This window comes from Oryx dammah, unplaced genomic scaffold (genome assembly GCF_014754425.2).
Source record: "Oryx dammah isolate SB20612 unplaced genomic scaffold, SCBI_Odam_1.1 HiC_scaffold_23, whole genome shotgun sequence".
Lineage (NCBI taxonomy): Eukaryota > Metazoa > Chordata > Mammalia > Artiodactyla > Bovidae > Oryx > Oryx dammah.
In genome coordinates this window covers 129,464,650-129,488,512 of record NW_024070207.1, presented here as the reverse complement: position 1 = coordinate 129,488,512, position 23,863 = coordinate 129,464,650, and the positions used below count along the sequence as shown (strand labels likewise).

The following is a 23,863-nucleotide window of genomic DNA, read 5'->3' as shown; positions in this document are numbered from 1 at the left end:
TTTTTTTTCTTTTTCCACATCTGTGAAATTGGTGAGGAATCTTTCTAGAATGAATTCATGTTCTAAAGACCTGACTAATAAACACATATATATCTGGCTTCTATCCAGTATGAATTTTCTCATGAAGCCTAAGATGTTGCCACACTCGTGATATTTGATTGGTTTCTCAGTAGTGTGAATTCTCTGACCCACAGTAGGGTGTGAATTTTGAACTTTGAATTTTGAAGACTTCTACCATATACCACATTCACATGAGTTTCTCTCACGTATGGATTTTCTGATGTTTAGTGAGTGCTGAGACCTGAGTAAAGGATTTTCCACACTCGAAACACTTGAAAGGTTTCTCTATATGTATTCTCCGATGACTTGTAAGGTGTGAATTTCGACTGAAGAACTTGCCACACTCATTACATTTGAAAGGTCTCTCTCCAGTATGAATTCTCCAGTGAAGTCGAAGATGTGGTTTTTGACCAAAGACTTTTCCACACTCATCACATTTGTAAGGTTTCTCTCCAGTATGAACTGTCTGATGACTTAAAAGGATTGACTTTACACGAAAGGCCTTGCCACACTCATCACATTTGTAAGGTCTCTCTCCAGTATGAAATCTCTTATGACTTATAAACTGGGAAGGCTGACTAAAGTGCTTGCCACATTCGTTACATTTGTAAGGTTTCTCTCCAGTATGAACCCTCTGATGGCCAGCAAGGTGTGCATTTCGGATAAAGACTTTGTCACATATATCACATTTAAATAATTTCTTTCCTGTATGAATTTTCTGATGTCTCCTGAGGTTTGAGCTGTCAGTAAAGGTTTTGCCACACTCATTACATTGGTAACTTCTCTTTCTTGCATGGATATTCTGATGACTTACAAGCAATGAATTCTGACCAAAGATTTTACCACATATATCACATTTATGTAAGTTTGCTCCTGAGTGGATTATCTGATGTTTAGCAAGGGTGGAGCTATCATTAAAGGTTTTGCCACACTCACTACATTTGTAACATTTCACTTCAGAATGAATTTTCATATGATGTGCAAGCTGTGAACTTTGATCAAACAATTTGTCACATACTTCACATTTATGTGATTTCTCTCTTATATGGATGGCCTGATGTTTAATGAGGTATGAGCCCTTACGATAGGCTTTCCCACACTCATTACATTTGTAAGGTTTTTCCCTCTGTGCTTTGAGGTCTTGTGTTATTATTGACGGATTCATAAAATCATTCCCATATATATTAGAAACACTGGTTTGAGCACAAGGAGGAATTCTCTGAAGTGGTGAAAATGAGAAACTGTTGTTGACAGATCTCTTAACTTCATTATATTCAGAAATTATCCCTCCAGTTTGAAATATCTGCAGTTTATCCTGAAAGTTAAATCCAAGCCTGTTTCCAAAGGGCTTGATTCCTGCATCCTTTCTATCATGCAAATCTCTTCCATCAGGCGCATTTCCATTAAGGCTTACAGGTGTTCCTTTGTAATTTCTTTTGTCATCTCTCCCCTGACACTCAAAGTCACACATATTTTCCTGACTTTCCCAAAGATTAAAGCGTTCGATTTCACAGCTTTCAGGTCTTCCCAGCATCAATGTTTGGAATGTTTCTCGTTTATCACTGGTCGCTTTGGGTTGTAAATGCTTGATCACATGTGTAGGAGAGAGATCTACAAGATAAAAAGAACCACAGGTATCCTGCTCACAATAATTCAAAAATAAATCTTTCATGTTGAATATATATTACACCAAAAGTAATACTTACACCAAGTTATGAAACACCACAATGTTGACCTGAAGTTTCTAGAAACACTAAAGGAATAGAATTTTTAACTTAAGAAAGCATGATAACATAAATTCACCGTTAAGGTAGCCTAGTTTTAAAAACCATATGCCAAACACACTCACATTGGACAATCTTAGGCCAACTCTCAAAAACAGGGTATTTTTCTACCAGGACCCCTAGGAACATTTCAAACAACAGTTGTCTCAAATTGAAAAGAAAAATGTTATACTATCATTGTATTCTGCATACTTACTGTACATAAATAAATTCTAAACAACATATTATATAACAGTAAATAATCCAAAACCAAGCATACCCAATTAATAATTAACTATTCATAATTGGTTGTTTACCATTGAAAACAAATGAGAAAATGAAGACTGTGACTAGAACAAGTTTTTGGAAACAACACAGTTTTCTAAATCTGCTATAGAACCACGTACCCAAAAAGAAAAGGCATTTTACAATGTTAACAAGTAGTATGTGTCAGCTGTATTGCAGAATACACGCTAAAAGACCACCATCTGTAAATGATATAAATTAAGACGTAAAACAGTCACCAGTTTTCTAACAGTGAATAAACAAAGCAATCCCTACCTATGTTGCTGTTGTTCAGTTGCTCAGTCGTGCTTGAGTCTGTGTAACCCCATGGACTGTATCCCACCAGACTCCTGTCCACGGGATTTCCCAAGCAAGAATAATGGAGTGGGTTGCCATTTCCTTCTCCACGGGATCTTCCTGACTCAGGAATCAAACCTGTATCTTCTGCATCTGCAGATGAATTCTTTACCACTGAGCCACTAAGGAAGGCTTCTCTCTACCCATGCACTATTCTTAATTACCTGGTTTAATGGCACCAAAATATAATAAAAAAAAGTGAGTGCTTTGTGTATTTATTGACTAGGGTCAGACACAATATTGCTGAAAAATGTTGCAAGTGAAAAGCATACAAGATATAATGTAGTTGAGGTCTGACAGAAAACAAAATTCTGTAAAACAATTATCCTTCAATTAAAAAATTAATAAAATTTTTAAAAAGACATAATGTAGATAAAGTCATATCATAAAGAACATGACAGAATATAGATATTACCTTTTTTAAACAAAAGTAAATTTTGAGTATTTACTGTAAAACATGCATTACTATAAGCCAACTGAAGCACTCATTTGCTTTGAAAGGCTTGAGGTAAAATAACATGTTTTTCTCTAATCAGAGCAGGCAACACACCCAAATGGTGCACAAAGTGGTAAGAGAAGCAGGATATGAATCTGAACCTACAGACTGAGAAAACTTATTTGTAAAGATGACCACCCACCGAAAGAATAGATTAGAAAATATTTTTAAAAAATACAAGGAACTTGGAAAATATCAAGGAAGATACAAGATAGAAGTAGTCTGTTTAACTATTATTCAACGATCCCATCTCAAAATGGGTTGTGAGTCATCATGGGTGCACAGAGTGCTTTGGGTCATGTCCTGAGAAACGTGTTCCATAAATGACCAGAGACTATCTTTACAGTGAGAGTACGTAGAAGGTGGAGGGATGTGGTAGGTAAGAACAATGTCTCCGTCCATATCAAGGTACTATGTGAGGAATGGTCAGGACTAAGAAAGGGCCTGCACGGAGCATAGGGTACACAGGTTTATGTCAGATATCAGCTTGTGAGTGCATGTCTTTGTGAAAATAACTGGGAGCGCAAACTAATATACTGACCTTAAAAGAAAAGAACTGGTTCAGCAAGTTTATGGGCATTATACTATGGGTATGGGACAGAAACAAGAGAGATTTTAAAAGTGACTGTGATGTATGGAGAAAGCAGGATAATACCTGTTATACATACTATTTACAATGTAATGTATCCAACTGTGAATTTGGTAAGTTACAATGGAATGCTTATATTCAAGAAAAATATACACAATATTCCAGGATATTGTGTAAGAATCTTATTAGCAGAAATCAAAAGGAAAATCCAGGAAAAGGCTATCTAAACCTGGGTTCCTCTGCCAAGTATGATTAACCTCTCTATTGGACATTTATTTCATTTCTTCTTCCACACATGTTCATCTCAAGACTGAGGAGTATCAAAGAAAAGAAGGGATTGAAACTGACTCTGGAGGACCTTCCCAGTTACAAAAGCCTTTCTGAGGCAGCCAACTCTGTTTTGTAGAAAAAGGCTTTATTCTCCTAGACCGTCCCTGAGTTCAAAAGAGCAGATTCAAACAGTTACTAATACATAAAAGGATCATACCATGATCAAGTGGGATTTATTGCAGGGATGCAAGATTCCTCAATATCCACAAGTTAATCAGTAGGATACACCACACCAACAGTTGAAGACTAAAAACCATATGGTGATCATTAGATGCAGAAAAGGTTCTGACAAAATGCAAGTGCCCTTTATGATAAAAACCCTTCAGAAAGTCAGCACAGATGGACCCTACCTCCACATAATTAAGACTGTATATGTCAAACACACAGCTAACATCATACTCAACAGGGAAAAACTGAAAGCATTCTCCTTAACAACATGAATAAGGCAAGAATGTTCACTATTGCCACTTTTATTGAACACATTTTTGGAAGTCCTAGCCACAACAATCAGAAAAGGAAGTCAAGGTAAATAAAAATAAAAAAGAAGCTAAACGGTCAGTATGGTGCTACACACAGAAAATCCCAAAGATGCCACCACATGACTACTAGACCTCATCAATGAACAGAGGACACTTGCTGGATACAAAATATCTAGAAAACTGCTGCATTTCTATACACTAATAATGATATGTCAGAAAGTGAAACTAATGAAACAATCCCATTCACCATCTCAGAGAAAAGAATACAATTCTAAGGAATAAACCTACCTAAAAAGTCAAAAGAACTGTACTCATAAAACTATAAGATGCTGATGACTGATACCAAAGATGACACAAACAGATGGAAACATATGCCATGTTCTTGGATTGAAAGAAGTGACACTGTCAAAATGACCATACTGTCCAAGGCAATCTACATATTCAATGCAACCCTTATCAGATTAACAATGACATATTTCATAAAACAAAAAAAAACTTAATTTGTACCAAATACAAAAGACTCTGATATCTAAAATGATCTTGAGAAGGAAGAGCTGGAGGAATCATGTTCCCTCAGTTTAGACTATACTACAAACTTACAGTCATCAAAGTGGAAGTGAAGTTGCTCAGTCGTGTCCGATTCTCTGTGACCCCATGGACTGCAGCCTACCAGGTTCCTCTGTCCATGGGATTCTCCAAGCAAGAATACTAAAGTGGGTTGCCACTTCCTTTTCCAGGAGATCTTCCTGACCCAGGGACTGAACCTGGGTCTCCTGCACTGTAGGCAGGCGCTTTACCATCTGAGTCACCAGGGAAGTGGTATGATAATGGCACAAAACGGAAACACAGATCAGTAGAACAGGACAGAAAACCCAGAAAGAAACCAATTTACTTATAGTCAATTATTCTATAACAAAGGGGGAAAGAATATAGAATGAAGAAGTCTCTTTAATAAGTGATGCTGGGATAGTTACATGAAAAAGAATAGTTACATGAAAAAGTCACATGAAAAGAGTTACATGAAAAAGAATGAAATTATAACATTCTCTAACACCACATACAAAAATAAACTCAAAATGCATTAAACATATAAATGCAAGACCAGATACTAGAAAATTCATAGTGGAAAACAAATGCAAAACACTGACATAAATGTCAGCAAAATTTTTTTGGACCTATCTCTTAACAGCAAAATCAAACAAATGAGACCTAATTAAATTTAAAACCTTTTTGCAAAGTAAAGGAAACCAAAAAAAGAACAAAAATACAACTTTTGGACTAGGAGACTATATATGCAAGTGATGCTACCTATAAGGGATTTATTTCCAAAATATACAAACAGGTCATACAGCTTAATATCAAAACAAACAACCAACCCAATCAAAAACTGGGCAGAAGATCAAAACAGATATTTCTCCAAAGGAGATAAACAGATGGCCAACAGTCACCTGAAAAGATGTCTGACGTCTCTACTTATGAGAGAAATGCAAATCAAAACCACAAAAATGTGTCACCTCACACTGGTCAGAATGACCACCATCAAACAGTCTACAAACAATAAATGCTTGAGAGGGTGTGGAGAAAAGAGAACCTCCTACACTGTTGGAAGGAACATAAATTGGTACTGCCACTTCGGAGAATAACATGGAGGTTCCATAAAGAACTAAATATGGAGCTATCACATGAACCAGCAATTCCAATCCTGGGCATATATCCAGAAAGGATGAAAACTAATTCAAAATGATACATGCACCCCAATGTTTCTAGCAGCACTATTTACACCAGTGAAAACACGGCAGCAACCTAAATGTTCACTGACAGACAAACGGATAAAGAATATGTGGTACATATACACAAGGGAATATTGTGAAGTGAAAGTAGCTCAGCCGTGTCCAACTCTTTAAGACCCCATGACCTGCAGTTGCCAGACTCCCCTGTCCATGAAATTCTCCAGGCAAGAACACTGGAGCGGGTTGCCACCTCCACAGCATAAAACACAATGAAGTAATGCCTTTTGCAGCAATATAGGCAGACTTAGGGATTATTCTAAGTGAAATCAGAGAAAGACAAATATCACAGGATATTATAGGTTGAACTGCAATAAATGATACAAATGAACTTATTCACAAAATAAACTCCCCAGCATAAAACACAAACTTATGGTTACCAAAGGGGATAGTGCAGGATGGTGGTGGGGGCTGGAAAGGGAGAGATAAATTAGGAGTCTGAATATATACAAACTATTGTATATACTAAATAGATAAACAACAAGAACCTACCATATAGCTCTGGGAACTATATTGAGTATCTTTTAAACGCTGTATACCTGAAACACAACACTAAAAATTAACTATACCTAAACAGTGGAGAAAGAAATGGCAACCCACTCCAGCATTCTTGCCTGGAGAATCCCAGAGACAGAGGAGCCTGGTGGGCTGACGCCTGTGGGGCCACACAGAGTCGTACACGACTAACGCGACTTAGCAGCCAGCAGCAGCAGCAGCAGCATACCTAAAAACAATGGTTAAAACAAAACCAAAAACACCTCTTGTGGAGATGTTCAAATGATGTTTCATAAGGGTGTAAAAACTACTAAATGGGGGAAGCAGTCTATGAAACAAGACATGCTGACAAAACCGAATACCCACTAGCAAAAAATTTACTTGGGACATTATCTTACACTACAGACAAAAACGAACTCAAAATGGTTCAAAGACCTAAACCTATGTCCCAAATGTATAAAACTCCTAGAAGTAAACGTGCAGGAAATGTTTCTGGAAATTGGACCCACAAATGATTTACCAGATATAACACCAAAAGCACAGGCCACGAAATGAAACCAGATATTAGTAAATTGGACTATATCAAAATTATAAACTACTGTGCATTAAAGTGCAGTGAGTTTGAAAGGACAATCAACAGTAAAAGAGAAAATATGTGGAAATCATACATCTGATAATAAATGAGTACAAAGAATACATATAAAAATTTTAAGAGGGACTGATCACCAGTTCCTCCATAGGGACCATTCCCCAATCAACCATCCAATGGGTTGCAAATACAAAACAGAAACGCTAAGAGTAACACAGAAATTTGAACTCAATGATGAAATTAAAAAAAAAATACCTTCAATGAGCAGAACAACAGTGCAGCCAATAGCCTCATAGATATGAGAATGTGAACTTGGACAAAGCTGTCCTGGGAAAAATTCCCATAACATTTACAGAGGCTAAAATATATGGTCCTTGATGTACATGAACAACACTGTCATGGGGCCCTGGACAGAGTCTCCAAAGCCAGAAGATAACCTGGAAAGATGTATCAGGCTCTCGTGATACTTTCTTTCTCATCATCCTAGAACATACTGACCACTCTACTGGATAGCTTCAAGTGGTGACTGTACAGAGCAAGAAAATAACATTAGGAATAGTGTCTCCATCACAGTTTTGTTGCCTAGTAAATCCACTCCACAGAGACTCAGCAGAGGCTGCCAATTAAACATAGGTGGATTATCACAGCAAGGAAACCAGATAAAATTTCAGACCCTCAGGAATATATTTCAAAGCAATTGAAGAGGTAAAATGATACAAAGTAAGGAGAATGGAACATCAGGAACAGCTGACATTCCCAGACTGGGTAGAGCAGCAGAAGCGTAAAGATAATAAACACAAAGGTCAGACATTACAGGATCTGGAGATGGGACCATGCTCTCGACCTACAGACGGCAAGCTCAGAGCCCACGAGACTCACACATGCTCCCCTCGTAGGATCTAGGATCAAAAAGATGAGCTCTCTACCCACTCTCTTTACATTTTTCTAAGTAACAAGCACAGAGGATCCAATCCACCAGCTTCTCCCACTCCTAAACAGAAAAAATCAGCCCTTTTGAGATACTCATTTTTCTTTAGACATTCTATTTTTAGCTATTCTTACATCACTCCCCATTGTCCAGAGATTTTCTCGTGCTCCAACATGGAGATAATATTCAGATCCGAAACAGAAATTCTGGGACTCCCCTGGTGATCCAGTGGTTAAGACTCTGCATTTCCAATGCAGGGGGTGAAGGTGTGATCCTTAGTCAGGGACATGAAGCAGACACCACCTCTGAAGAGGGTCAGTTTAACCTTGTGAAGCTGTGTCATGCCCCAGTCACCCGAACTCTCAGATGAGAGACCGCAGGGCCTCCCAAGGGGCACACAGGGAAAATGCAGATACCCAAGGGCAGCTCTGGAAGGAAGGCATCCTCACCCACGGACAGCAGGTTCCTGTAGGTCTCCAGCATCACGTCCCTGTACAAGGCCCTCTGAGCAGAGTCCAGGAATTCCCACTCCTCCTGAGTGAATTCGATGGCCACATCCTCAGAGGTCAGTCGTTCCTGAAATGAAACCACATCTCACCAAAAGGGCCATGAAAACTTCTCATTTTCATGCAAAAGAGAAAGGGTGGTAAGGGGAACGGACTGACTTGGTTGAAGTATGTGTTCTAACAGATCCATGCAGGGGTATCTGGACTAATTATGCATCTCTAATTTTAATTTCTTATGCTTTTTCATAAGGCCTTATGAGATCCTCCAATTAATATGGATTTGTCATCATTGTTCAAAATCCATGAAATATAGAAAAATAAAGCTCAACACTGTTTTGGCTATACAGAAGTGTGAGATATTATGTTCTACCCAGTGAGCGCAACTCATTACCTAGATGAGGTACAGCATGAGTGCTGTCTTCAGAGATGATGAAGCCCATGGCACTTTTAATGGAAAGGTCAAAAGTTTCAGGTATGATGTTGATAACAGCAGCAAGGACCAAAAGTGTCTGAAGGCTTCCTGTTGCTCTAAATTACTATAGTATTACTCTAACCATTAAATAAGTACTTTACAGGCAAGAACCTGTCATCAATATAATAGCTCATTAAAGAACCATCTGTTCCCACCTTACAGAAGAAAACCTGTGTCGTAGACACTCTGAGAAACTCGACTCAGATCAAGAAGGTAAAAAATGTTACATGAAGCACCTGAACTCAGAAGCTTGGGCTCAGCAACTGAAGCTTAAGCATCTAACAGTTAAGTAATACAGAGAACATTAAAAGTCCTTTGACAGAGGGCTCCTAAAGAAAACTTGAAAGAAGTCCAAGGTGAGCCTCCTCCCTGCCCCTCTGTCTCGTCTGCAGGGGGAGCAGCTCTCGGGCCTCGGGCCTTCATCCCTTGAAAATGGACACCTGCGCCAAATTCGTCTCTACCCCGTCCCTGATCGGGAGAACCTCCTCCCTCTGTGGAATGATCACTGTCCGCAGTGGTGGTGAAGGATCGGAAACACTGACCCATGAGAGCCACGGCAGCTTGGCAGCCCCAGGTCCCCGGACCATCTCACTTATTCCTAGCCACAGCTTCCAAACCAGTGCCACTTCAAGGGACTCTGACACAGCAGCCAAGTTTCCTGGAGCTGGAGCTGCCGCAGCAGGGGTGGGTGGCTCTGGGGCTGGAAGTGGGACTGTGTTTGGGAGCTTCATCACTGTTATGCCAGGAACCCTTCTCTGAAACAGTAGCTCTTCTACGCCATGGCCTTGGCCCTCTCAAAGGCCATGGGGCTCTTTTGCCTGATGGTGGTCTAGCTCACCTTCACGAATATGAAGAAGCTGTTTCCACCTCCCATAGCTCTTTCTCCTGTATCTGCCCTGTATGTTCCCTTTCCTGGAACTCCCCAGGCAGCCTGGGCAAAGTGTGGGCTCAGGGTTTGACAGAAGGAAAACAAATAAATATTGTATTAATATGAAAAAAAAAAAGTCCAAGGTGAACAATGTGGAATGGCATGAAAGGTCATTATAGATGTGGATACAGAAACACAACTGTTAGTAATTTACTACTTAAAACACTAACAGGATTGTTTAGAAAATTTCAAGGCCACAGATTATACTGATAACATAATTTCAACTGAAAAAAAAAAAAAGGTAATATGTAGTTTTTAAATCATGATGTCTTCTATCTAAACCACAGACTTGCACATGCATGCATACTTCTCTATAAAAAATTAACTGAAATGAGAGGATTCGTCTCTTGAAAGATTTATTGGACAATTTTATATCATCCACATGTATTTTTTATTCACATGTATTTCAGCATCTTTCAGACGATAAAAATGTATTTTTTGTACTCAGCTGAGTTTGTCAACAGGATTCTATACTAGGCTACCAAAAGAAAACTGGTAAAAACGTAAAAAAAAAAAAAAAAAAAAAAACCCTGAACTCAATTCATAATAAAACTACCACATACAGAACTACAGATACAATTTTATCCATTTAAATTTACATAGCAAGGCATTAACAGAAGCCAAAGGCTTTCTTTGCTTTTTTTTCCATTAATAAAACAGTGATTTGAAATTAGAAGAGTCATTAGATTATGACAAAAAAATTATCACAATAGTAAAGTAAAAAAACTTCTTGGAGAATTAAAAATCATGGCAAAAAAGAATATGGAAAAAAAATATAGTTATTAAGCAAGACTATCTCAAGAGACATCATGATGGGAAGGAAACATTCAATATATTCCTTCTGAAATTACAGTGTCCAGGATGCCTGTCTTTCACCACCATACAATGCGCATGAGCAGGGGCCACTAGAAATAACAGGAGGAAAAACCCAGGGCAAGAGACACAGAGTTTGTCAGAGAGTTGAAACAGGTAGTACTCATAAACCTAAGGATGCGGAAAGGTGAAAAGTGAAAGGATGGAAAAAGACAGTCCATCCTAAAGAGAGCAGGGGAGACTGTTATATCAGACAAAACAAACCGAAGGAAAACAAAAGTGCAATGAGATAAATATTGTATAATGATAAAACCGTCAACTTACCAAAAGCTGTAACAAGTAAAAATATATGTATATCTAACATTAGATATCTCAGAAAAATGAAGCAAACATCAAGCAAACGGAAGACAGAAATAGTGGCACAGGAATAGTACGAGATTTCAACGCCCAAGTTGAACAGGCATGTACAGATCACACAGCCCAACAAAAGCATAAAATACATGCATCTCAAGGACACATAAAACATTCTCTGTCTAACATTCATGTGTTAGGCCAAAATTAACAACTTTAAGAGACTGATACCATAAAAGTATCTTCCCTAACAACAATGAAATAAACTCAAGAAAAAAAGAAAATTCCCAAATGTGGACAAACAACTCACTCTTACACCACAAATGGGTCTAAGAAAAAAATCACCTGGAAATTTTTAAATACATGGATGAAAACAAAAAGACAACATTACAAAATTTATAACATACAGAGAACACTGTACTAAAAGGAAAGTCTGAACTGTTAAACGCTTACAGTAAAAAAGAAAAAAGATCTTAAATCTGAACTCTATTTTTAGACCCCTGGAAACAGAAAACGGAAAACAAACTAAACTCAAGTTTAGCAGAAGGAAACAGGTAAATAAAAAAGATTAAACCAGAGATACAATAGAAAGCAGAAAAATATAAAAATCAACAAACCAAGAGTTGATGTTTTGAAAAAACTGTATAGGAAAACCCACACCTAGACTCAGGAAAAGAGATAAAAAGATTCAAATAACTAAAAACAGATATGAAACAGGAGTGATTACAACTGAGGTCAAAGAAAGTTTCTAAAGGTAAGGAAGTACTAAGACCGATAATGCCTATAAATGACAGAATATAGGAGGTACTGGCAAATCTCAGAAACATACAAACTTTTACTTATTAAGAAAAAAAAAATTGAGAAGTGTTCAAAGTGAAAGTGTTAGTCAGTCAGTCGTGTCTGAGTCTTTGTGACCTCATGGACTGTAGCCCACGAGGCTCCTCTGTCCATGGAATTTCTCCAGACAAGAAGAGTGGACTAGAGAGCCATTCCTTTCTCCAGGGAAGCTTCCGACCCAGGGACAGCACCTGGGTCTCCCACACTGCAGGCAGAGTCTTTATGATTTGAGTCACCAGGGAAGCCCATTATAACTAGAAAGATTTAAAAAGTAGTCAGAAACCTCTAAGAAAAACACAGGACCAAATTCTACCAAACATTTACAAAAGAATTACCACTAATCCTGCTAACTGTATGGAACAAGCACAATTCTAATAGTTTGATGATTTCCCAAAGACACAAGAAAGGAAAACTAGAAACCAATACTCTTGACAAATACTGATGCAAACTTAAAATGCGTGCAAACCCACTTCAACACATATTAAAAAGATTTGGAGAAACAGACAGAGAACAGATGGAGGGGGGAGGGGAGGAAGGAGAGGGTGAGATGTATGGAGAGAGTAACATGGAAACTTACATTACCATATGTAAATTAGAGAGCCAATGCAAATTTGCTGAATGACTCAGGGAACTCAAACAGGGGCTCTCTAACAACCTACAGGGGTGGGATAGGGAGGAAGTTGGGAGGGAGGGGACATATGTATACCTACGGCTGATTCATGTTGGTATTTGGCAGAAAACAACAACTTCTGTAAAGCAATTTTCCTTCAATTAAAACAAATAAATAAAAATATCTGACCCCATGACCAAGTGGATTTTATTCATATAAGGCAAGAAGTCAACATACAAAACCTATTAATATGACACACTACATTAACAGATTAGAGGGGAAAAAAAAACAGAATCATCTCAATGCAGAAAAAAAACATTCGACAAAAATTTGACAACCTTTCAAGATGAACACTCAACAAACTACCGGCAATAAATTATACCAACATCAACATAAGAAATGCCATTATGAAAAGAGCACAGCAATGGGGAAAGAATGAAAGCTTTTCCTCTGAGGTCAAGGGCGCAAGGACGCACACTCTGCACTACGCTTCAACAAAGCCCTGAAACCCTTAGAGCAATTAGATGAGGAAAGGAAATCAGAGGCCCCCAAAGTGAAAAAGAAGTAAATGTGTCTTCTTTCCCACATGACAAAGCTTCATAGGTAGAAATCATAAAGATCACAAAAGAAACATGCTATACCAAAAAAGATTCTTTAATAACCCCACAAAGGATCCATCAACCAATTACCTCATTATCAAAACTGCCATGACAATCTTTGTAGAAGCAGAATAAAACATGGTGAAAGTCACAGAACTATTCAAAGAACAAACAGCAAAACTCTGGAAGAAGGAAGATGGAGGTCTTTCTATTTCAACGCCTATTACAAGGTAATCAAGGTGGTGTGGTACTGGTATAAAAACAGACAAATAAGCCAACTGAACAGAACACAGTACTCAGAAATAATTCTTTGTGTATATGTAAGGTGTATTCACAAGGATGTCAAGACACACAAAAGGGAAAGGACAGGCTCAGTAACCATGATGCTGAGAAAATAGATATCCGCCAGCAAAAGAATGAAGGTGGAATCTTGCTTGCATTAAAGGTTAAAACATCTCTGTGTCAAAGGATTCAATCCACAGAGTGAAAGGACAACCTCTGAAGAATGGAGGTGATGAAAATTTCCACCTGCCAGAGACTTAGATTCATCTCATAGTTTAAATCTGATGATAAACTAAAAAACACTGTATCACTCATGTCTATTTCTCAACTTCCCATTCTATTAGCAATAAGGATTTAAAGAGATTGACTCACATTTTAGTTTGAACTGCTTTAAAAAAGTCAGAACAAACTGCCCCTAATTGATCTGATTCCCAGAGTTTACCAGCTATTGTGCATATTAATACCTGACTTCCACGGGCAGTTTCCTTACCCTGGTTGACAGAGCCTCCTCACAAGGGCCAGGTCACCGGGTCATGGGGAGACGGGATCTAAGTGGAGACAACGGGGCCTGAGGGAAGGCCCCAGGTGAGTGTGCGCATACAGGAGTCGGACAGGACACTCCAGAGTCAGACACGATTAGCGAGTCCAGAGAAGGGCATCTCAGGAAGGACAGACTAAATATGACCTTACCTGAGAAAGAGCCATGCCTCACTCCTTTTCTTTCCTCTTCCTGAACTTCAGAGCTTCCTCAGGCAACATAAGTCTTCAGAGGTCTATCATGAAAGTTGAAAACATGCTACTTAACGTTTAGAGTCAACACATCCCCTTCCTGAGCCCCAACCCCACACACAGGGAAGCCCTCACCATGAGGAACACACAGTCCCCTGTGGCCAGTCTCAGGAGGGACTCAGGACAGTCAACTCCCGCAGAGACCAACATGGGACTTTCCCACACTTTCCCTCGGATCACACTCCCCTTCTGGTGAGGCCTCAAGTCCACAGCAGCAGGGGGCACCTCAGCTGACCAGGCAATCTCCTTCAGGTCACATGGCAGGCCCTGATCCATCCCGTCAGAACAGAGCATGCCCTTCTCAGCCCAGATCTCAGTCCTCAGGACTGGGAGGACTCAAGCTGTGGATCAACACAAACTACCTGAAGGGGAAATCTTTGGTCAGAGGGTACAAAACATGGGTATGCAAAATGCCTCATGAATGAAACGTGAAGCCTGGACTGGCACCATTCAGAGAAGAGCACCCCCCAACTCTCTCTTTCTTTCCCAGCCTTACTAAGGTGTTACTAACAAAAATGGTAGAAACGTACTGTGTATAAAGTGATCATGTGATAGATTCATACCCTGAATAATTATTACAGTCGAGGAAGTTACACTTCCACCTATGAGTACACTGTATTATTTCTCCCTGGGCGAATTTCAAGGATATAGAAACACTCCTGGCAGCATGCAGTACCTCAGAACCCCAGAACGTACTTATTTTACAACGGAAAATCTCTACTCTTTGCCTACCAGCGCCCCATTTCCCCCTCCACCCAGCTCCTGGTAACAGCCTTGTAACTCGATGGCTCTGTGAGTTTGACAAGTCTAGTTTCCACATACAGTGTCTGTCCTCCTTTGTGAGGCTTATTTAACTTGGCATAATGTTCTTTAGGTTCATTCATTTTGGCATAAATGCAGGATTCTTGATTTTTATATTTATATAGAGAGACAAATAGTTCATGAATATACAGTATATGATAAATGTTTCTATACCACACTTTTGTTACCTATTCTTTTGTCCAGAGACATCTGGGCTGTGTCTATGCCTTGGCTACTGCAAATCCAGTCACACTCATGGGACTCCGGGCATATCTCTGGAAAACTGATTGCTCTTCCTTTGGATATCTGTCAGAAATGGGTTTGACAGACTGTAGAACTGTTCTATATTAATTTGCTAAGGAACTTCCATTTTATTTTCCAACACAGCAGTACTATTAACATTACCACCAACAGTGCAGTTAAGATTCCGTGTTTTCTGTCCTGTGCCCCTGTGTGTGCTTATTTTGGGAGGGACGGGAGTGGATAACACAGCACCCAGCCTGGCAGCAAGAGTTGCTACTCCATCTTCAGGAGGACGAGCCTCCAGGCTGCAGATCACTGTAGAATCGCAGCCCTCTGATTTTTCTGAGCCATCTTCCCCTGCGTCACAGGACTTTATGGCTCTTCTCAGGTTGGGGCCAGAGATCCCTACCGAGCAGGACCACCTTATAACAAGCATTCTGCAATCTTAACCTTGTATGTGTGTGAAGTCGCTCAGTCGTGTCCGACTCTCTGCGACCCCGTGGACTGCAGCCCACCAGGCTCCTCCATCCATGGGATTCTCCAGGCAAGAATCCTGGAGTGGGTTGCCGTTTCCTTCTCCAGGGGATCTTCCCGACCCAGGGATCAAACCCAGGACTCCTGCATTGCAGGCAGACGCTTTAACCTCTGAGCCACCAGGGAAGTACTCCTAATTTCCCAGCGGGCTTCAAACAAACTTACAGACTTTCATGGTGTCCAACAGAGTGTCCACAGAGCCCATCATGAGCCCTGAACCCTCTTATACAAACACAAAGCATTCCAAGATGTGATAACTCATGCATGAGGCAAAATACAAAAGAGGACACCCAAGGATCCGCTAGACACAAGACATCATATTTTCATTTACAGTGAGTGATCCAGGTCAAACACCAAAATCTCCAAAGACTATGAAAAAGAGGGATAATTCCAATGATGCACATGGCCCAGTGAGACCTCGGCATCTTCCAAGGAAACACTCTAGATTCTCTTGGTATCTTCCCAAAGGCACATGAACCTTTCTGCACCGGCAACCCCAAGTACACGATGATACCAAAGTTGATGCAAAAAATGACCTGAGATTTTCCCTGTTACTCTACGGTGCCTGCCTGGTAAAAGAGCCAGCAAGAGCCAGGGAGTGCCGGGAGCCACCACGGGAGATCCCACCCACGACAAAGGTCATGCGGAGAAGACCCAATGGGCAAAGGTGGATCAGGATTCGAGGGGCTCCCTGGACCCGCTCGAGCGTCTACCCCAAAACCAGAATCTGTCTGTCTTACTGTTTTGTGCCTTTCACCAACTCTCCTGATATTAACAGCGGGCTATCCCCAACCACCTTTCTCTGGAGAAAATCAACTTAGGGCTCTAGCTAGTAAGTCTCCTGGACATGAGAGGAGTATATCAAATCAAACCCCTTCTGTTAACTTTCTAGCTTGCTTGGCAGGTTTATCTAGACTCTTGCAGCTACGCATATGATTATTCACCGCCTCCCAACTGTGAGAGGACAGGAAGCCTAAAACATAGAGCCTTTCAAAGAGTTAAAAACTATTAGAGTAGTGCTGGTGTAGGACTTCATTATTGGGCCAATGCTTGTTGCTAAGTTCCCATATCTCTTATCCACTGTGCACCTGGGAATGCATTAGTTAACACAGTTGGAAAGTAAGAAAAACAAGTGTAGCCTTGAATTTAACCACATCAGACCTTTGAGCTAATTGGTTCTTTCTTGTAACTCACTACACCTTTGCTCCGTGAGAAATGTAACTCTGTTTACCATTTTCTGAGGCTGACATAGATTAGAAAAAAAAAAAAGTTTTCTGGTTGAGCAGAAGATAATGTACACAACATTGTTTATGAGAAAGGGTTACAGAAAAAATCCTGGTTTCGATAAGGACAAAACTGCTGGAATGTTTGGGCTGACTCTGTATGACCTTACATCTTTCATTTCCCTCTATGTACAAGTCAAGGTATAAAAGTCCCTTTTAAAAATAAAGTTACGGGGCCTCGCTCACTGAAGAAGCTCGGTCTCCCGATGTTTTTCTTTTTTTTTTCCTCTTTCTTTCTCTCTCTCATTCTCTTTTTCAAGCTGATCCCCGGCAACGGCGTGGAGTGGATGCTGGGGGCACCTGCTAGAACCAGCCCCTCAAGCCCAAGGCTCCCATCCTCCTGCACCCACAGGTCCCTGTGGGCTCAGCCCAGGCCACAGTTCTAACAGTGGAAAAGACTTCTCTTGGCTGAATTCCACGTCCTTCATTGCTGCTCACGTGTGGTCACGAGCTGTCAAATCAAACCTGTGCAGGCACATGTCAGCCTCAGCACTGCTGTCCCGGGGAACACGAGCTCAGGCAGCAGAACCTCAAACCACTCCATGCGGGCTCTCCAACAAACCCGCTTCCAGGTGCTCCAGCCTGAATGGAGACATTCTCTTCCAACAGATCCACACACCCCTGGTCCCTGCAACTACACTCGGGATGGGCGCACGCTCCACTCACCGGGCTCACCGTGATGCCCCCAAGTACTGCCACAACCCTCGCGCAGACCCCACCAGGCTCCCTCCGCTTTCCCCATTTGTCTCCCTCTCCTCCCTGATGACTGGACTAAGCACGACTAAAGCGCACAGGGGTTTCTTGGCAAAGGGGATCACAAGAGGACCGCCCACGAGCTACCACCCAAAGGACACTGCACACGCAGGATGAAAATGAAGAGCCTGGCCCTCTGGGAAAGTCTGCCACCACCTGGGGACATTACGGAGTCCACGGACAAAGGCATTTGAGATCAGGAAGTCTCAAAGCAAGGGTCTCCAGGTCTCACTGTCTCCTGTTTTCTCCACCTACACCTACCTGGAAGCTATTCTAGCTCTTGGAGGGTGTGGGGGGCAGCGTCTCCTTCCTGCCCCATTAGGTTTGGATTTCTGCTCATCCTCAGTGCACTGAAATCACAACACTGAAATGGAGCACATGAACTCCTAGATGGCAAAGCTGCTGTCCATGATGGCGACTGGTCCTGGATGGGCAGAGCTTAGATCTGGGGGCTGCAGAGGACTAAACGAGGGGACACCTTAGCCCACTGCTTGAGGACACCAGTTCTGTAGGGCTTTTCAGGACTTCCCACATTTCTTGGCTCATCGTTTGAGTAATTAAGTAGTCACATGGAGTAAAGATCAATTCCAGCCGAAATGTCCAGAACATGGGAAACATCTTCATCACCTGCCCTGCTCTCTTGGTCTTCCCTGAGGATTATTCAGCCCAACCCATAGTCCTGTCATCTAAAGACATTTCCAGTATCAGGTACTGCAGCCACGCTGGGAAGAAGAGGAACACTATGAGCCCTAAAAAGAGGGGAACCAGGAAAGACTCAAAATAACCCACGAAGAAGGGCATTGATTTCTGCTGATGGCAACTGATACACAGGCAATAAACCTGGGTAACAGGAGGGAGACTGTTAGGAGGGGATGGGGAGACCTCTCTGAGCCTAGACTTGAAGGGTGACAAAGGGCCTGAGGCACGGTGACGTGAAGGTGGGAAAAGAAACTACAATGTCAGACAGAAATGGTTTTGGTATTTGGAAACAGAGAAAAGGTAAATGAGACCGGGACAGGCTGAACCATGAGCAAAGGGTCAGCTCCCAGGATGAGGCTGGAGACACGGACAGGGCCCTGAGCTTGCCAGAGGGCTGTGGAGCCGCAGCGAGGAGTCAAGCTTTTGTCCCAAGAACAAATGAAAGCCAGTGGAAGTCTGAACATCAGGACGTGAAAAAAAAAAAAAAAATCTCCTTTCAGATTTAGCCTTATTCACAGAAGTCATCTAATTCTGAGCCTGTGATCCTGCTTCCATCCTACAGTTTTCCTTTTTGTTTTTCATTCAGGGAGGACAGGGATCTATTTAAAATTCTAATTACCACCAGACACTCCCTCCAAACCAGAGCTGCCACACAGACACACAGCCAAATTGGCTAAACATTTCAGGGGTCAGCGTTGCTCACGCTCAGAATTTCTGGTCTAATCTCTCATCTCCATGTTACAAGTGGACTCCCTCAGGCCGAGAGAGAAGCCATTTACGAGAAGGTCTGAGCTAAGTGAAAAGAGTGGGGTATAACTGAATAATGAAGTGAGAGGCTGAAGGGCAAGGGGCCAAATTTGTCCTTAACGCCCATCCCATTTAACACCAGGAACATCTGTCATGTATCTGAGCAAAAGAAACTTTTCTTTCAAGATTGGGTCAAACTGATACCAAGCAGGTAATTCTTTATTATAAGATTGCAGTAAAATATTTTATTTTTTTTTTTTTTGTTTGATTGCAGTAAAATATTTTAAAAATACAGAACTGCAAATATATATCCACCGGTACAAAAAACAGGGTCAGCTTAGAAATAGGATCTGAGCAATCTTTTTTATCATGAATAGAGAGGCTCTGTTGGAAGGTTGCAGGTCAATCCAGCCCATCTTTACTCATTTTCACAGAAAAGTCAAAAAGGGACCTGAGGGAAGCATCTTCATACCACCACACAGCTCATCATAGAAAGTGGAGAAAACAGACCATTAGACTAACTAGTTAAACTAGGTGTTTTTTTTTTTTTTTTGAAAGAATGAAGCATTTTATTTTGTTGGTTTTATCATGTTAAATGTTCTTTTATTTTCCCATTTGTCAAAGAAATGCCTTTAATTTCACAAAATCTAATGTCATACCTCCGTTATTCTCTGGTAAAGAGCTGAGAGCAGAAATACCCATTTGTGTGTGCACACATACACACAATTCATGTCTTTGGTAAAACCACGGTTGAAAATACGTCTATTTTATCACATGATGTGCCACACATAAAACCCTCCGAGATGTATGTCTCTTTCAATTCAGAGAAAGGGAGGGGATGTGATCTTTGCTTATAAACTTATATTTTTTCAGTGTCCTCATTTTTAATTTTTAATTATTTTAATTGGAGGATAATTACTTAATAATATCGTGATGGTTTTTGCCATACATCAACATGAATTGGACATGTGTCCCGCTCATCCTGAACCCCCTTCCACCTCCCCCCTCACCCGATCTCTCTGGATTGTCCCAGAGCACCGGCTTTGGGTGCCCTGCTTCGTGGATCAAACTTGCACTGATCTTTCTATTTTACACATGGAAATATACATGTTTCAATGCTATTCTCTCTCAAATCATCCCACCCTCGCCTTCTCCCACTGAGTCCAAAAGTCTGTTCTTTACATCTGTGTCTCCCTTTGTTGCCCTGCATGTAGGATCACTGGTACCATCTTTCTAAATTCCATATGTATGCATTAATGTACAGTATTTGTCTTTCTCTTTCTGACTTATTTCACTCTGTATAACAGGCTCTAGGTTCATCTACCTCATTAGAACTAATAAACGAGGTGACATTTTTGCTATGTATGGCACAAAGTAGTCTAAGATGATTTACTACTTACCAAAGAAAATTTCAAATGTACGAGATGAAGGGAAGAAAGCACTCAGGCAAGGAATGAATCTGAAAAAAATTTGAAAAAAAAAAAACCTGTAAATTATTTTTCATCTAAAAATCTGGTGTCAAAGTTTAAAAAAACACTGAGAATAATCATATTTAGAAAAGGATGATAAGAGTAGAATACTGGAAACTAATAAAGCTTATTTCTGAAGTTAAAAATGATTACAGAAACTGAACGAATTAAGACCTATTCCAAGCCACAAAAGGACCATACATAAAGGAGAAAGTATGAATCCATTATATAAAAAAAAAAGTGTTCCTTTAAAAATGCTACCCAATAGTGATACAGTGGATGAGAATCTGCCTGACAATGCAGGGGACATGGGTTCTATCCCTGGTTCAGGAAGATCCCACAAGTACAAGCAACTAAGCCTGTGCACAACTACTGAGCCTGTGCTTTAGAACCCGGGAGCCACAACTCCTGAGCCCATGGCACAGAACCGAAGACAGCCCAGCCAAAAAAATTCATTAAAAAAAAAAAAGCTAGCACAGAGTGACACTCTAGAGTCAGTCATTTCTTGCCCCACGTCTCTTCTTTGCTGACCTCTATCTCATGATAGGACAAGGGAAGGGGGTCACTCACAACTGAGTGAAATCAAGCCAGTGCCCCAGGCTCAACAGGGTTTGCAAATGAAAGTCATCTTCTGCCACAAGTAATAAAAAAAAGCCTTATAGACAGGAGTTTTGAAATTCTCAGCCTCCTCTGTTTAACCAAGAAAATCATCTGTATCCAAACAACTGGCCACACCTGGATCGAGCTTACCCCTCTGTTCACCTATCTCCCTATTTCATCTGGGACTCGGTGTCTCTTTTTTTCCCCCATGCTCTCCTGCTGTTCCCGCCCTATTTCCTCCGTCACACGTGTCCTGTCCGAGGCTGCTGCAATTCGTTCCCCCTCGAAATGCTCTCTCTCTCCAACCTTCCTGAGTCTTTCAAAAATCCATACCTATGTCTGCCTCTTCCCCCATTTCAGCTCCCTCTCTGCGCCCCAGATTTACTCCCCTTCTCTCACTGTGACTCTCCCTTCCTCCCCACTCTCTGGCAGGCCATGTGGCTATGCTTCCTTCCAGCCCCTTTCTTCCTCTGCTCCTTACCCTTTGGCCTCTTTCTCTGCTAGCACCATGATAAAACCGGCCACCTCAGATTGAGACTTGAACACTTGTAGCGGAAAATCCCATGGACGGAGGAGCCTGGTAGGCTGCAGTCCATGGGGTTGCTAAGAGTGGAACACGACTGAGTGACTTCCCTTTCACTTTTCACTTTCATGCATTGGAGAAGGAAATGGCAGCCCACTCCAGGGTTCTTGCCTGGAGAATCCCAGGGACAGGGGAGCCTGGTGGGCTGCCGTCTATGGGGTCGCACAGAGTCGGACACGACTGAAGCGACTTAGTAGCAGCAGCAGCAGCAGCAGCGGGACTCCAACCGGGTGAAAACACAACTCGGGACTCTAACCCAAGAGGCCGGGACTCAAACCCGGCCAAAACCCAGTTAGGGACTCTCCACCTCCGACGTCCCTCATCGCCCTTCGCCTCCCGGCTCCCGTCACTGAGCCAGGGCAGTTCTCCCTATGCTGTGTTCCAATCCCTGGAGATCTGGCTTTCTAACTGATTAATCCTTCTCTCTTTTGCTCACTTGGCTATTTTCAAGGCTTTACCCTCTTTGAGTTGACTATCCCTTTGCAAATCCCTCAGCCATTCTCAGTGTTCCCCCTGGTTCTCCCTGCTGCTTTTCTCCTCAGTTTGAGTTATTTCTCTCAGTCCTTCCGACTCTGCCTCTCCTGATCCTTCCTGCCTCCTGAATTTCCGGAGTGGGCGACAGAACGAGACGCCCCCGGGACCGGAGGCGCAGCTTTCCCGACCGAGCGGCAATGGGCCCGGAACGGCGCTGGCGGTCGCAGGGCTGGCCCAGGTCTCCTACCCGCCGCGGGGTGCGGGGCGGGCTGACAGGAACCGGGGCTGCTGCGGGGCAGAAGGAGCGGCCTCAGGAGACGCGAGGACGGAGGGGGCTCGGCAGCGGGGCGGCCTCTCCGGATCCCCGGGCCCGGGGAGCGCGCGCCGCCTCTCAGGGAGCGCGGGCGACCGGCTCTGCCGCCAGCGGTCGAGAAGGCGACGCGGGCGGGGCGCCGCCCCAGCTCGCGAGAGACGGCTTCGCTCGGCGAGGCCAGAGGTCAAAAGAGGGTTCGAAGCAGGAACGTGTCGCCAGAGGCGCTGTCCACGCGCCCCGAGGGCCGAAACCGCCTCAGCAACACTTGAGACCCAGACGGAAGGATCACCGGGCCGCGGCGGCGTCGACTCGGGGCCGAGCACCGGGTGCCAGGGTTTGCAGGCCGCTGGCAGTTCCCACGCCGTGAGGACGAGGGAGCGGGGCGGAGGCGGGGACCGCGGGGCTGGCGCGCCCCGCAAACTTACTCTGGAAGGACGCTCAGGCGCCGCGCGGGGACCGCGGCTCCGCGCTCTGCGACTTCCGGCTCTGCCTGAAGGGGCTTTGGGTGTCAGAGCCGCGGCTTCCGGCCAGGGGCGGGGCGCTGCGGGGGCGGGGCGCTGCGGGGGCGGGGCGAGCGAGGAGGGGCGGGGCGCTGCGGGGCGGGGCCTGTTACCTTGACAGCGCTAAGTGACCTTCTGTAACACTGCTCAGCGAAAAGCTTCAAGTATGTCGGAAGCCAAGATACTTCCTCTTAAGACTGAAAGGGTTTATTCTCAATTAAAAAAGCTGTTTTTCACAGCATGTTGTGCTCAGATCCTGCTAGTGAGGCTGAAGCAATTCAGGGATCTGGGGACTTGGGCAGTTTGAAGAAACAAGAATGAGACTAGTCTCTATATTACAGATACAAAACTCTGCCTGGATCGAAACGGGCTATTCCCTACTGACACCCTACCAAACAGCAAACTCAGCGCAGGGCTGAGTTCAACAAACTCAGGGTCACTACCTGGGTGTCTGAGATGGAGGACTTAAGGGATGTGATCATTTGGATCACTAACCACACCTTACAAAGAGCAAGACAC

At 42.5% G+C, this 23,863-nt stretch overlaps 1 protein-coding gene and 1 pseudogene across 1 annotated transcript; one reads left to right on the top strand and one right to left on the bottom strand.

Moving 5' to 3' along the window:
• LOC120882402 (zinc finger protein 160-like) lies at positions 1-23,371 on the bottom strand. Its single transcript, XM_040266387.1, has 5 exons — positions 23,270-23,371; positions 20,806-20,864; positions 14,247-14,329; positions 8,608-8,734; positions 1-1,671 (listed from the first exon to the last, which is right to left on the bottom strand). The coding sequence occupies exons 3-5, from the start codon at positions 14,259-14,261 to the stop codon at positions 263-265; spliced, it is 1,551 nt and encodes a 516-aa protein (XP_040122321.1). The 5' UTR covers positions 14,262-14,329; positions 20,806-20,864; positions 23,270-23,371; the 3' UTR covers positions 1-262.
• LOC120882491 lies at positions 9,681-9,969 on the top strand (annotated as a pseudogene).
• Positions 23,372-23,863: the final 492 nt, after the last annotated feature.